Raw genomic sequence first — 16,610 nt, 5'->3', positions numbered from 1 at the left:
GACTTCTAATAAACATGATGCTAATTTAGAATAAGATGGTTCATTAGTTACCTATCCTACACTGCATGAGAGTAATCATTCTTCTACATTTCCTTCATATTTTGAACTTAGATTTATTGGTTTGTACATAACAAATTATTAATGTCTTAATAGAAATACATGTATTGACAGATATGTTTTACCTGTACGGCATCGATTAATATGATTAGGATGTTTGGAATCAGTTGGCAATTTAAAGAGTTTTAAACCCCGTATTAGAAACCTTCTTTCACGTGGTGACTGATTAATGAGAGTGGAACCATAATCTGGTGAAGTGTATTTTGGGTTTGGTTTACGCATTGGATGCTGTATTGTGTATAAAGTCAGAATAAGCTACCTTTAAAACCCTGGACATATGGCAGCACTCGGACCGCAAGCCTCCCGAGCTGAGCTGAAGGCAGCACTTCAGAGTCATAAGGTAATCATGACTGGGGCGCTGGGCAGGCACATTAGGGAAACTGAATCCAGATTCCTCATTTGAGATGGGTAGAATACGTCTACCTTGTATTAGCTACTTTTGCTTTTGCTATGATTAAAAAACCTTGACAATAGCAATGAAGAAGGGATTTTACTTTTTAAAGATTTGTTTATTTTATTTATAGGTGTACACTGACTGTAGCTGTCTTCAGACACACCAGAAGAGGGCATCAGATTCCATTACAGATGGTTGTGAGCCACTCTGTGGTAGCTAGGAATTGAACCCAGGACCTCTGGGAGAGCGGTGCTCTTAACCGCTGAGCCATCACAGTGCCAGGGATACAGCCTATCATGCCAAGCTGGCAGGGGCTGGAAGCCCAGTGGATGGGCTTTCCTGCTTCAGTGCACACACGATAATGGCGATAAGGCATAGAAACACATGTGGAAGTCAGAGAACAACCTGTGGAAGTTACTTTCTTTTACCCACCATGTAGATCTCAGAGACCACACTCACCTTGTCAGACTTGGAGAAAGTACCTTTACCACTGAGCCATCTTGCCCAAGTTTTGGATACTTAAAAAAGACTATGACCAAAATTCTTAACATTCTCATGTTGCCCACATTAAAAAACTAACATATTTACAGTTTGTCTCTTCTATAGAGACATAAAGGAAACTGGATGGGAACACTTGAGCCTCCATTCCTAACTTCCAGCACATTGCTGACTCTTCCTTGGTCTAGCACCATGCGTTTGATTGATTGGTAAATCCAGGACAGTTCAGCCTGAACTCCCTAGGAGCTAGAAACTGCTAGTTTCCTGGGAAGGATTCTTTTCCACCTTCCCTACAGGCTTGGATAGGAAGGGATCTGCATCACCTGTGCAGTTATGTTCTCTACTGACTCTGAGGATGTTGTATGCTGTAGTTTCTGAGACCTTCCCCTTTCCCTTCCCTTCCCTTCCCTTCCCTTCCCTTCCCTTCCCTTCCCTTCCCTTCCCTTCCCTTTCCCTTCCCTTCCCTTTCCCCTTCCCTTCCCTTCCCTACCCTTCCCCTTCCCTTCCCTTTCCCCTTCCCTTCCCTTCCCTACCCTTCCCCTTCCCTTCCCTTTCCCCTTCCCTTCCCTTCCCTACCCTTCCCCTTCCCTTCCCTTTCCCCTTCCCCTTTCCTTCCCCTTCCCCTTTCCTTCCCTTCCCTTCCCTTCCCTTCCCTCCCCTCCCCCCTCTCTCTTTTGAGACAGGACCTCTCCACATAGCCCTGGTCCTTGCTGTTTAGACCAGGCTGTCCTTGAACTCACAGAGATCCACCTTTCTCTGACCACATGTGTTGGGATTAAAGGCCAGCCTCACCACATCAGCCCCACCTCCTCTCAAATGGTGGTAATGTTGGCCATCACTTGTACTTTTTACTTTCCAGTCTGCTCAGAATACATTCAGTTCCTCTTTCAATCTTGTTTCATGGATAAACAAGTCTCCCAAGTCCAACAGACCCCACCAGGATTGCTTCAGAGCCTGTGCTCCAGCCTTGCTGCTCTAACATAAGTTCTGTGTTTTTGAAATTCCAAAAAACATTTAGGAAAACAAAAACCTATGCTGCCATATTAATTTATGTTTCATATAATAACATAATGGAGGTAGGTAACTTTATATAGAAAGGAAGCATAATTAGCTCATACTTACAAAGGCAGGAAGCCCGAAGGTCTATAGTCAGTGCCCACTGTGGATGGTAGTACTGTGTAAGTCCCTCCCATGGTCTTCACAGTGGGTCCCATGGTCCCACAGTCCCTTACATAGGTGAACTCCCACTGATCACAAGTTTCCCACTAAGGCTTACCTAAGGCTAAGGCTCTACCTTTTAGAGTCACCCAACTTACAACTAAAGTCTGCATGCACAGACTTTTGACAAACACCATCAGCAGCTACCATTGAGTTACCTAAGCCTCCTCCTATTCATCCTGATGCTGAAAACTGGAGGCAGGGAGGAGGATCTGTGGAGGGGAAGGCTTCCACAGGAGACAAGCTCCTCCTGGTAAGAGTACAGGCAGATCTGCACAGCTAGCCTTATCTATGACTGACTCTGAAGAAACACATTTCGACAACCTAGGCAGTAGGCAGGACAGTTGAGGACATCTGTGAGCACTCTTACCTCGGATGTTTGCTTAGCCACGTGCCCCACAATCACAATGACCTTCCCCTTGAAGCTGTGCAGCATGGTGGTGTAAGGGCCCTGGCTGAGCTCTCCTTCCGCTGTGAACGCTGCGCTGAAAGGGATGTTGATGCTGCCTGCAATGTGACCTCGAAGAAAGCTGAAAGGGAGCTTAAGGAAAACTTCTTTCTCAGTCTTAAATGTTTGAGACAAACAGAGGCAACTCATTCCTAGATGGTAACACTAAAACTTTCCATGTTACCCAAGTATTTTGTCTAAACCAAGTAAGATCCTCCCAGGAGGAAGGAAATTAAGTTTCAAAATAAAGTGGAAGAGGGAGGAAGAGAGGTACTCATCAGTGGAGACTGAAAGCGACCCTGACCCAGTCAAGCCATGGTTCTCAACAGCCTGCGTGCCATCAAGTTCACCAGCACAACTGGACGCAGTTTAAACTCCACCGTCTCAGGGCAAATTTGAAACTGAAAAATATTTGCAAAGTAGATGCTAAGTCAGACTCTGTTTAGAACTGTTGGGTCACCAGCTGGAAACTGTTCTGCTGCAGGTTCATGTGTCCGGGAACTCAGCTGACATCCATTATTCTGAGTTCACATCCTCCAGGAGGGGCCGCATCCTATGCTCCCTATACCTTAGACCTCTGACGCTCTAAGTGACGCACTGTTAGTTTGGGAAATAAAGACATCCATTAAGCAGGAGCTTAAACACACACACACACACACACACACACACACACACACACACACACACACTCACACACACACTCACACACACACACACACTCACTCGCTTTACTGAGTAATTAAAGTATAATCAGATGAATAAAAATAGAACTTTAGAAATTAAAAAAAATACAGCTACACAGAGAAAACCGTAGCAGAGCTGTACGAGCTGTCATGATAGATCACATTAGTTTGGGACGATGGGGGATGGGAGTTGCTGAGGAAGTGAAGGCAAGGTCAGATCCTGAAGAATAAATAGAAGTTAGGACAAGGAAGTGGACTGGAGTGGAGGAGGGGATGAAAAGTTGAGGCACAGATTTTGTAGTTACAGCGGGGAGGCAGCGCCCAGTTAAGGTCAGGGCGGGAGAGTGCAGGGGGATTAAGTGTGAGATAAAAGGGAGGCAGAGGCTGACTGTGCACGTGCTGTCTAGATAATGGTGTTTATTCAGCTAGTAAGGAAAATCAAGTATTTTAAGTAGAAAAGCAGCATACTGGATTTGCATTTGTGGGGAAAAGCACAAAGATAACTGTGCATCTAGGTAATGAGAAGTTTGGGTTGTATCTGCCCTCATTTTTAATAATCACTGCTGACTATCATGGAAGGTTGTTTGTATGTTCAGTAGAGCCCCCTCCCCAAGTTTAAGAAAAGTGATAGTTTTAAAGATTCTGACCCAAGTAAGTTCTATTCCCCTCTGCACTTCTCAGCACAGAAGGGAAAGCACATGTTGAAATAGTAGTTGTCAATGAGCTCAGTCTGCGGGTCCCCCAGCTCCTCGCCAAGGAAAGAGGACAGATCCTGTCAGACCCTTTTCAGAAGGTAGCTGGCAGAATTTAATGCTATTATTAAAAAATAATCAAAGACATTCTGAAAAAATGATGAGAGATAAAATTCCTGTTGGACTCTCAGTGGACTTGCTTAGAACTGTAGAATGGGAAGACTTTATAAACACAGGAGAGGACCCTAACACTTTAGGTGTGCATCACCACATTAGTCTCTAAAAATAATTATCCTGTAGTCTCATGGCAGTCTTCAGGAACAATGGGGTCTTTAAAAATAAGAATCCTGAGAATACCTAAAAAAATTTTAGGCAATTTCATTTTCAATAAACACTGTAAAAGTGATAATTTATAATACCAACCAGGAGTCCAACGGCTCACTTCTCAGCAAGCCTGAAGCAGCTGCCAGTAAGACCTTCTGTTCTCGGCCAGCACTCTGGGCTGGGAACTGCTTTACTTTTAGCGGTTTTACAGCAGCAAAATCAATGGACATCTATCCTAGTCGAGTGTTGGGGCGGACATGTCCATAAAGCCTGCCTGTTCCTTCTTTCCTGTTTGAACAGCCTCAGACGCTGTCCTTGGTGAGAGTGTGCCCTTGGCCACGGTGCTTGAGTTAGGTCCTCCTACTCATCATGCTATAGCCGGCAGGAAGATGGCATGGAAGGCGGCAGAGCTAGGTGGAACTTGATACAAACTTGGACCAACCTTATTTTCTTTCTCAAAAATTAGAAAAATGAGATGTGTTAAGGTTTAGAATATGAAATCACATTTGAATTCCTCTTTATAGAATCACCTACTTTAGAAGAAAAATTGCTCAAAGGTAAATTCTGTGAATATATGTTTTTAAAAGTTGTCTACATACAAATATTCAACATCATTACCTAAAATCAAAGATATAACTGAATAATTTTTACATGCTGTTTAGTATGTATTTTTCAAGGAGACTGGACTATACTGCTTTTTAGTCACTAAAAGTATGTTATAAACTTATTTCCAGAATTTTTTGTTAGTTATACTTTATGGTTTGATTTTTTTAAAATGGGGATTAAATGTCAAAATGCTGGGCAAAATATGATGAAAATAAGAGTTTTGGAGAAGAAGAATGTTCTGTCCAAACCCTAAAATACTTCAAGTCTTTCTTCCCATCATGCTTTAGGAGACAAAACACAAAGGAGCAGGGGCTTAGACCACAGCTCCCTCATGTAGTGCGGTCCTGGAAACCATCTAAGGACACCTTCCCAGAACACTGTCAAGAGGCAGAGACTGAGTTAGCCCAGATGTTTGGACACATAGGGCTATCAGGGCCCCCATGTTCCACCCATAGCTGCGTTTCTGTCGAACAGCAGAGGAGAAAGAGCCAGGCCTAGTTAGAGTCAGTGCACTTACCACAAGCAGTCTCTCTTGTCTTAGTATGTTTGACAAGGAAGAAAACAATTTTGGTTACTTAAGGACCTTTGGTCCTCGGTAGTTATGTTTTAGTGCTCACCACACACATCCTTATAGGGTGGCAGAAAGATGAAATAGAACTTCTCGACACCGTAGGCGATCAATTATACTGTAGCTGAACACGGTTTGTAAAAACCCTAGAGTCATTCAAAAAGCACAAATCCTGAGTATCTTAGTTTTTTGCTTGTTTGTTTTGTCGTTGTTGCTGTGGCAAAATGGTGAGGGCAACACAAGGAAGAAAGGGTTTATTTATCTCACAGTTCAATCGAACATGATAGCAGGTCAAGGCAGCAAGACGTTGATGGAGCTGGTCACATTACACCCAAGATCAGGAAACAGTGTGAGGGGCGCCCAGGCTCAGTGCTCAGATAACGTCTGCTTTCTGACGCAGCCCACAACCAAGAGCTGGCACCTCCCACTTTAGCCTCTTTCCTCCTCAATTGACCTCCATCAATGTATTCTCACACAGGCGTGCCTAGAAGTGAGTCTCCCATGGGTATATCTGCAGCTTTGTCTTCTAGCTCATTCTGGATAGGCTGACACAATATCACACAGAAATATACTTCAGTGTGTATACTCGCACACACACACACGCACACTCACACACACTCACACACACACGCACATTCACACACACTCACACACACACGCACACACACTCACACACAGATACACACACACACTCACACACACACGCACATTCACACACACTCACACACACACGCACACACACTCACACACAGATACACACACACACTCACACACACTCACACACACACTCACACACACACTCACACACACACTCACACACAGATACACACACACTCATACACACTCACACTCACACACTCACACACAGATACACACACACTCACACACACTCACACTCACACACACTCACACACACACACACTCACACCCCGTTTTGTTTGTTTTGCTGTTGCTGCTGTCAAGTGAACCCTAATGCTTTAAGCACTCTGATTCTACTTTATTCCTCTGCTGTGGAAGGTGAGTTTGTATAGGATTCTCCTAGCACTGGGTTCCCAACATAGGCAAATACCTAAGTTACTGCATTTGGTTATAAAGCTTAAGAATGTCACTGCATGTCGGCTAACTCACCAATATGGGGTAAGTGATTTTCACACTCAAAGACGTGTTACAGTGAGTGTACCACCCCACAGGCAGGTATCCTTCCTGTAAGTTTCTTCTTGTCAGGTACTGGGTCACAGCAAGGTTGAGTATAGCTAAAGTTGCCTACATAAAAATGTACTAAAGTAGTTAAAGTGGACAGAAAAAATGCGTCTGTGCATTGTGCAACTCTATCATATAGGTAATATATGTGAGTGCTCATGTTAAACAGTGCTTTATCAGGCACTGCACTCAGGGGTACTAAGCCTCTTCCTCAGACCATACCAACTTCACCACTTATGAAATCATACACATTGCCTGTTTTCTGTGCTAACTAGTTTAGAATTATTTATTTTTTAAATGTATATAAGTACACTGTAGCTGTCTACACAGCAGAAGAGGGCATCAGATCTTGTTACAGATGTCTCTGAGCCACCATGTGGTTGCTGGGAATTGAACTCGGGACCTCTGGAAGAGCAGTCAGTGCTCTTAGGTGCTGAGCCATTGCTCCAGCCCATGTTAACCAATTTAAATAATGTAAAAACAGCTCCTTAAACTCATCTGAAGGCTGTACCTATCTACACCAATAGCCAAAAATGAAAACAGAGCTAACCTGTGGTTTCTCCATGTATAACTGAGTAGCATTAACTGAAATTAAAAATGCTCACTTAGCATTTTTCTTAGAACTCTATCATTACAGGAACTGGAATCATCAGCACCCTGTCATCCAAATTTAAATCCTCCCTTTTAACACCTCCTCAGGGCCTCTGTTAATGCAGCACCCATTCCAGTGAATGTCATTCTCCTATATATCCCTAAAACAATCTGCCAAGACCCTAGATACCTTGAGCTCATAGTATTGCAGAAGCATCTTTCTATAACTTTTGAACTGTTCCCCACCAGAAAATCCACTCTATTCACAATTTTTTCAAGTTAAAATTTTAAACAAGTAACAGAGTGGCCAGATGACCATACGTCTGCTATGAAATCTTCCATGGTTCAGATCTCTCAGTACAGCCTTTATAAACCAGGACCCAATAACTCCCATTCCAAATGGAATCATTTAGCTGTCTTTCTGCTTGGTTCATGTAATTTTTCTCTGCCTAAACTCTTTATTTAGACAGGGCCTCTGCACCTGTGTCCTCCTTGTGCCCGCTTCCCGAGTGCTAAGGGTGCAGTCACGAGCTACCATTTCCCTTGTACTTCTGTGCTCCGGGAAGTTAATTTCCCACAGTAAGTATCTGTACATTGCTCACGACAGCAATTTGACCTTGCACTAAACACACTGAGTAGGACTTCCATCAAAACTCTCAACAGCTTATAGGAAGCACACATACTTCTTCCTTGGATCTCTTAACAATGCCTAATACAGCATGCATGCATAGTAAAGCATACCATTTACTAAATAACTTACTGTCAGAGCTGCACCACGCCTAGAGTAACCAGTGTCACATATGTAAGTGCCGTGGCTGCTCTGCCCAGGACACCACTACAGCAGTGCTCACAAGAACCACGGCACTGAGCTCCCTCTCCTCAGGGCACACGTGTAGAAAAGAAGAGCGAAGCTCACGTCTCTAGACATTCTCCAGCATGCCACCTAGGGTGACAGTAAAACTGTTTCATTAAGAAAAAGCCCATGACCTCACTCTGTATGACAACAAATAAAAAGTCATGTTTATACATGGTGAATCAAAGAAATCCCCATCCTTCTAGCTTTACCTACATCATTAACCCCCATCTAGTCTCTACCTTCTACCTTCTACCACCACCACCACCACCACCACCACCACCACCACCACCACCACCATTACCACCATCACCAGCAGCAGCAGCAGCAGCAGCAGCAGCAGCAGCAGCAGCAGCAGCAGCAGCAGCAGAACCATCATTTTCTTTTGTTTTTTGCATGCTGGGGAGAGCACTAGGCCTTTCTGTACAGCCCTCTAGTAGCCTCTGTAGAAATACAAAGCTGATACCTCTCTTGGGTATATACCCAAAAGATGCCCCAACATATAACAAAGACACGTGCTCCACTATGTTCATCGCAGCCTTATTTATAATAGCCAGAAGCTGGAAAGAACCCAGATGCCCTTCAACAGAGGAATGGATACAGAAAATGTGGTACATCTACACAATGGAATATTACTCAGCTATCAAAAACAATGACTTTATGAAATTCGTAGGCAAATGGTTGGAACTGGAAAATATCATCCTGAGTGAGGTAACCCAATCACAGAAAAACACACATGGTATGCACTCATTGATAAGTGGCTATTAGCCCAAATGCTTGAATTACCCTAGATGCCTAGAACAAATGAAACTCAAGACGGATGATCAAAATGTGAATGCTTCACTCCTTCTTTAAAAGGGGAACAAGAATACCCTTGGCAGGGAATAGAGAGGCAAAGATTAAAACAGACACAGAAGGAACACCCATTCAGAGCCTGCCCCACATGTGGCCCAGGCATATACAGCCACCCAATTAGACAAGATGGATGAAGCAAAGAAGTACAGACCGACAGGAGCCGAATATAGATTGCTCCTGAGAGACACAGCCAGAATACAGCAAATACAGAGGCGAATGCCAGCAGCAAACCACTGAACTGAGAACTGGACCCCCGTTGAAGGAATCAGAGAAAGAACTGGAAGAGCTTGAAGGGGCTCGAGACTCCATATGTACAACAATGCCAAGCAACCAGAGCTTCCAGGGACTAAGCCACTACCTAAAGACTATACATGGACTGACCCTGGACTCTGACCTCATAGGTAGCAATGAATATCCTAGTAAGAGCACCAGTGGAAGGGGAAGCCCTGGGTCCTGCTAAGACTGAACCCCCAGTGAACTAGACTGTTGTGGGGAGGGCGGCAATGGGGGGAGGATGGGGAGGGGAACACCGATAAAAAAGAGGAGGGGGGAGGGGGATGTTTGCCCGGAAACCGGGAAAGGGAATAACACTCAAAATGTATATAAGAAATACTCAAGTTAATAAAAAAGAAATACAAAGCTGAATGTTCTATTCCTTTAGCTGAAATTCTCCCAGGAAGTCAACTCTAATATCATTTCTAATCTTCACATAGTTCAATGATAGCCCCTCATTTTATTGTAATCTCTCCATTGTGTCCTTAACCTCTCTGGATCTGGTCACCTATGGTGTGTATTCACACTCTCAGATGCTTTCCATATCTCTTCACTGCTCACCAAATCTTCTTGTGGTTAAGTAGTCACCATCTGAGTCGGGTACCCACCCTTGCATTTCTATGATGTGTTCGATATGCCTCACATCACAGCGGGATTAGATAGTTTATTTAAAAAGTCTGTTCTACTCCTCCATTGTTGGTGGGATTGCAGACTGGTAAAACCATTCTGGAAATCAGTCTGGAGGTTCCTCAGAAAATTGGACATTGAACTGCCTGAGGATCCAGCTATACCTCTCTTGGGCATATACCCAAAAGACGCCTCAACATATAAAAGAGACACGTGCTCCACTATGTTCATCGCAGCCTTATTTATAATAGCCAGAAGCTGGAAAGAACCCAGATGCCCTTCAACAGAGGAATGGATACAGAAAATGTGGTACATCTACACAATGGAATATTACTCAGCTATCAAAAACAACGAGTTTATGAAATTCGTAGGCAAATGGTTGGAACTGGAAAATATCATCCTGAGTGAGCTAACCCACTCACAGAAAGACATACATGGTATGCACTCATTGATAAGTGGCTATTAGCCCAAATGCTTGAATTACCCTAGATCCCTAGAACAAACGAAACTCAAGACGGATGATCAAAATGTGAATGCTTCACTCCTTCTTTAAATGAGGAAAAAGAATACCCTTGGCAGGGAAGGGAGAGGCAAAGATTAAAACAGAGACTGAAGGAACACCCATTCAGAGCCTGCCCCACATGTGGCCCATACATATACAGCCACCCAATTAGACAAGATGGATGAAGCAAAGAAGTGCAGACCGACAGGAGCCGGATGTAGATCGCTCCTGAGAGACACAGCCAGAATACAGCAAATATAGAGGCGAATGCCAGCAGCAAACCACTGAACTGAGAATAGGTCCCCTATTGAAGGAATCAGAGAAAGAACTGGAAGAGCTTGAAGGGGCTCGAGACCCCAAAAGTACAACAATGCCAAGCAACCAGAGCTTCCAGGGACTAAGCCACTACCTAAAGACTATACATGGACTGACCCTGGACTCTGACCCCATAGGTAGCAATGAATATCCTAGTAAGAGCACCAGTGGAAGGGGAAGCCCTGGGTCCTGCTAAGACTGAACCCACAGTGAACTAGTCTATGGGGGGAGGGCGGCAATGGGGGGAGGGTTGGGAGGGGAACACCCATAAGGAAGGGGAGGGGGGAGGGGGATGTTTGCCCGGAAACCGGGAAAGGGAATAACACTCGAAATGTATATAAGAAATACTCAAGTTAATAAAAAAAAAAAAAAAAAAAAAAAAAAAAAAAGAATACACCAAAAAAAAAAAAAAAAAAAAAAAAAAGTCTGTTCTAACTACATGGCTCTGGTTTAACTTTGTGTCCCTGTTGCCTCCCAAATGTCTTTAAGCAGGACCAACTGGATTGGATCTAGGACTGAAGCAGCAAATGGCATCACTGCTACTGTATCTAACAACTGCTAATCCTCGTAGGAGAGGCGCTCCTCAGCAGTAGCCACTCTACCCACATTACAGAAGATCCACCCAGACCTCAGACTCCAAAGGATGGAGAGCTAAGTTACATAGACTGGATACAACTTACATGCGATCAACAAAATCTTGCAGAACCTCCTTATGACCCTGCCTCCTCTGACCATGGGTATCATCTCTACAGCACTTTGAAGACAATGTCAGAAACACTTTCTTGAGGACACGCACGGTAGAGAGCAGTGCTAGCAGCCGCTAAATGAGGGTGGTGCAATAGAGCAAACAGTGGGGTTGATTCTAAAGCAAGTGCAAGCCCTCGATGGATTTCCTATTTTTCCTTTTCCCCCTTTTCCGTCCATCTTTCCCTTTCTCCTTCCTCCCCCTTTCTTTCCCAGGAGGTTTAGAAATAAAGTTGTCACCAGTCTTTATGTGAAGCAGTGAGATTAGCACTCCTTCAAAGTCTTCCTGTTTACAGATAACATCAACTGGACCCACATTTGCATGACTAAAGCCACCTTTAATATGAACTCCAGGAAATTTGAAACTCCAAATATTTATCACTACCAAGCAACAGTTGGGCTGGGTATTACCTTTGAAGCCATCAACATTAATCCTAAAGTTTATGACGCTACACAAGAAATATTTTCTATCACCTTTCTCCACAATTTCCATGATACATTGAAGAAAGCTTTACCTAGAAACACTTCAAGCTTCTTCTAGAAACAGAAGTAAAATATGATTTCAGCAAAAATGTTACCGTTTACCTCTCTGTTGCCTCTGGCAGTGCTGCCAGGCTTTAGGAGGTACTTTTAAGTCTGGGTGGTGTGTGGACAGCGTGTGCAGTCCACCTGCAGCCTTCAGCTTTCCGTGTCTGCACTCTACTGTTGGTTTGATAATCCACTTCTCTTTACCTGTAACCAAACAGACAATCCACAGAAACCCAGGCAGCTGCCCTAAGCGGACTTCCTTACATTTACTGCACAAAGTTCTTTTGCTGAAGATGAAGAGTTCCACCCTTTTCACAAACAAGTGTCTCAATTATTTTACATAGGTTAAAAAAATGAGATTAAAATGCAATTTTAGAAATTCATTATCCCTAAAACACAAATGAAGAAAGATTTCACCCATAAAGACATGAGACTTATGTTAGGCTCATTTGATTGGCTTATAAAACAGAGCAGAAAGCTGACCTGGTGGGTCCCAGCACTGAGGAGGGAGAGGTAGCTTTAGTTCTGGGCCACTCTACCCCTATACAGCAAGCTAGAGGCTGGCGTGCACTAGGAGACTTTGTTTCCAAAACAGAAGAGAAGCACAGGGTGGGACAAGAAATACCAACATTTCAAAAAATACTTTTTTTAGAGAAAGACATCAGAATGTTCTTTCTTCCCTGTTTTGTGGTAAGGAAGAGATGGAATTGTTTAAAAAGTACAGTAATTACGGTTGGTAGAGTGATACTAGGCCTACCTTAATTGTAAAGTTTTATCTCAGTGAGAACTGAGTCACCATACCATAATACTTTAGTCCTGTAAGGACTTCAATAGCTTTAAATCTTGTTTATTACTTAAGATTTATTTATGTGTGTGAGAGTTTGCTTTTGTTATCGTTACACAGTACATGCATGCCTGGTACCACAGAGGTCAGAAATGTTATCCGATCCTAGCCATGGCTTTGAGTTTTACACCATCACTATTGGGTTTAATGCTGAAATGGTTCAGTGAGTAAAATGTGCTTGCCGCCTGGCTGATGACCCAAGTTCGATTCCCAGGACCCGCATGGTGGAAAGAAAACCAGCTTCACAAAGTTGTCCTCTGACCTCCACGTGCACACTGTGGCATGTGTCCTCCAATAAATGCACATAAATGTAATAAAGATTAAAACAAAAGAACCATCATTTTAGTAGCTTTAAGAAATATTCAACGTCTGATTGGGTCTTACCAATTAAGTCATAAAAAGAAAGGACTTTTCTAACACTCCTTTCAAAGTACGTTATTACATTTCGATAGTTATTAAATACATTAAAATAATTTTTCCTGATTTTGGTGGCAGCCATTTGTTTAAAGGGCCACAGGCAGAGTTTTTCTGCCAATGTCTAGGCCATGTGCACATGTGGGTACTGAGGGCGGCAGCAGCATGTGCAGGAATGTGATGACTTCCTAATGAATATATACGCTGGGAATCGAAACACATCATACTTGTCATTGATTTGTATTAACTGGCTCATCTCAGTCTTGTGTGTGCTTAACAGCCTGATAAACAGCACAGAGTTCAGCAGCTTGAGGTGGGCTCTACCAGCTCCAATCAGCATCATATTGTCATTATGTGGTCATTCTCTGGTTCTGGCTCTTTAGCTTCTTTATTATCGGTTTCTCCTTCAACCCAAGTTGCTAAAGACTCAACATCATAGGACTAGCGCCACCCTCGGGATGGTGCAAGCTGTAAATAGCAGCTATTATGAAAACTGAGCTCACTGAAATGAACTTATTTGTAGCGTCCCTTATTCTAACGTAAGACATGCATCTGGTCTATGCATTTACATTCTCCACCAATGTCTTAAGCCAACTGGGTAATTTCCAATGATGGATTCAGGGACTGCTATCAGTTGGGAAAGTGAGAACATGCTAATAAAGCCTAGACCATGCCGTAGATTTCTAATATCCCATACGTCTAACAGTGTCAGAAACCTTTTATTTCTTGACTCCATCTCTTATTTTGTTGGTCTCGTTGATGGGTCAAACTGCCAAGCATGTTGATACTCTAAGGTCTTGGACCTTGCTCTTCCTTCTGCTTAGAATGTTCTGCCGAAGCTGGGTCTGGTAGTGCACCCTTTAACTGCAGCACTTGGGAAGCAGAGGCAGGAGGATCTCTAACAGGCCCTATTTACTTACAACAGCTCTAACGGCCATGTAAAAACAACTTTCTATTTTTCCAATTAAATCACAATAGCTGTAAGTGTAAAGAATTTATTTAAAGAATAGTTCTCTCATATCTAGTATATTGATCGGCATACATACAAAGACAATAAAAGAACTGCTGAATGAAGGGCTGTTACTGAGGAAATGTGTTTAGTTTGAGATTCTTATTGTCCTGCCTTCTTCTGGGTACTGGCTTGCTTGAGGGCTTAAATGGAGAAGAACATGGGGTCGACTTTAGAATGTACAGGGCTCACACACTGCCAACTGTCTCTAAAATGTTTTAACTTTTAAGGGTGAGGAGGTAGTGGGGTTGTGGATGGTTACCCTGCTCTCTTCTCCGTCTATAAATATTTCCTGGCCGCTTTCTAAATGCTAAGCCTGGGGTGACAAAACTTGTAAGGCTTGTCTCTGTCTTGTCTGACCCTGAGATTATGTGGAGAGTTTTCTGCTTGTTTCTCTCCTTTGCTCTTATTGTCTTTCCTGTTATCTGTTTTCAGAATAAAATATTTTGATGCTTTAGAGTTCGAGCAAATAACTGTATTTTATCTTTTTAAAAGTTATGTACAGTACCTCACAGAATTATAGTTTCCTAGATGCTATTAATGATATCTAAAAATTAAATTTCACATTCGGACATGATTCTAGGCACTGAATCCCTCACTACTGTCCAGATTCCCTCTTACCTTTACTTACTTGCAAGTAGGATTCAATATGAGGAGTTAGGAGAAAAGATTGGTTGTTTTACCATGTTATGAAATAGTGCCCAATGTGGATTTTTTTTTTTTTTCCGGAGCTGAGGACCGAACCCAGGGCCTTGCGCTTGCTAGGCAAGCTCTCTACCACTGAGCTAAATCCCCAACCCCACATGGATTATTTTTAAAAACCTGCTTTCTAGCTTGAAAGGTAACAGGCAGTTTAAACACCTCAACCAAAGGGTATCTTAGAAGAGCACTCCATTCTCCATGGTATTTACGATACTCATTGATAATGAAATGAAGGTGTTGACATTTGGTATTTGGCGGTAGAAACAAAGTATGTGCTAAGAGGGCACAGAAAGGAAGCAGAAATGCTGTGATGATAGATGAGCCAACTCTAAGAACGCCGTGCAGATAGACACGGAGGTGCCCACAGCTCTAAGAACGCCGTGGAGACAGACACGGAGGTGCCCACAGCTCTAAGAACGCCGTGGAGACAGACACGGAGGTGCCCACAGCTCTAAGAACGCCGTAGAGACAGACACGGTGGTGCCCACAGCCCCAGCACTTGGGGGCTCAGAAGGAACAGCACTAGTTTTGTGCCAGCCTTGGCTACACAACAAGACCCTGTTCCATAAAAACAAATCAAAACTTTTAAAGCAATCTTTCAAAAAGGGACTTAAAATAATTCATAAGGGGAGAGGGGGATGGCCTAGCAGTTAAGAGCCCACACTGCTCTTGCAGAAGATCTAAGTACGCCACAACTCTAGCTTTTAAAACTGACTTCATGGATCCAAACTCAGATCCTCAGGCCTGTGTATTAAGCACTGCACTAAGTCACATTACCAGCCTTTATGATAATTTAAGAGACAATGACTTTAATAAAGGCTCAGGCAAAATACAAAATAAAATGTTAAAAAAGAATAAAGTGATTTCAAATTCCTGCAGCATCAGCTCAGAACTTCTGGCTAGTCAACTGGAATCTATTCCTCCTTTGAGAATGTACACACCCACTCCCCAAGGAGCTCTCTGTAACCCAGAGCCTTAAAACCCAGCACACTGTGTCTTTACTCTCTCTAAATCCAGGGTCCTATAATCCTAGAGACAATAAAGGGAACATTTGGAAAAACAACTGGGTTGTGGGCTGGGTGTGGTGATGTATACCTTCCCTCCCAGCACTCAAAGGCAGAGGCAGGCAGGTCTCTGAGTCAAGGCTAGCCTGGTCTACAGAGTGAGTTTCAGGCTGGTTAAGCTTGTAAAGTGAGAGTCTGTTTCAAAAAAAAATGAAGTAACAACTACAAATATAAAAATTGAGTTATATTTGAAACTGTGAGCTTTTAAATTGTACTGTAAGTAACCTAAGATTTTTCACACAGCTTTTGCAATTCTGGAAAAGCATGGTTTGAATTTCACTTTAAAAAACGGAGACAAAAATATGCACATGAAATGCACATTTTGGCACGTAAGATTCCATCAGCTGGCTACCTCTAGGTTTTTGCTTTTTTACTTAGAACAAGACATAAATGTGAAAATTTAAAGTTATTAAAGTCTTCAGTTATATTTCATACTTTTTTTTCTATAAAAGAAAAAGTCTGTTTAGGAAGGAATTGCTCTGTTAAGAGAAAGTATAGGGCTGGAGAGATGGCTCCAGACGTAAGCGCATTGGGTAGTCTC

The 16,610-nt window shown here is 42.9% G+C and overlaps 1 protein-coding gene across 3 annotated transcripts in view; it reads right to left on the bottom strand.

Annotated features, from left to right (window-relative positions):
* Positions 1-16,610, bottom strand: part of Tbck (TBC1 domain containing kinase) — a 172,340-nt gene that overhangs the window by 16,058 nt on the left and 139,672 nt on the right. For all 3 annotated transcript variants that reach the window (NM_001415033.1, XM_063281663.1, XM_039102098.2), the window contains one exon: positions 2,598-2,757. In NM_001415033.1, the coding sequence (NP_001401962.1) occupies positions 2,598-2,757 (160 nt within the window). The remainder of the gene's footprint in view (positions 1-2,597; positions 2,758-16,610) is intronic.

This window comes from Rattus norvegicus, chromosome 2 (genome assembly GCF_036323735.1).
Source record: "Rattus norvegicus strain BN/NHsdMcwi chromosome 2, GRCr8, whole genome shotgun sequence".
In the NCBI taxonomy this organism is placed as follows: domain Eukaryota; kingdom Metazoa; phylum Chordata; class Mammalia; order Rodentia; family Muridae; genus Rattus; species Rattus norvegicus.
This window is presented reverse-complemented; position numbering and strand designations above follow the sequence as displayed.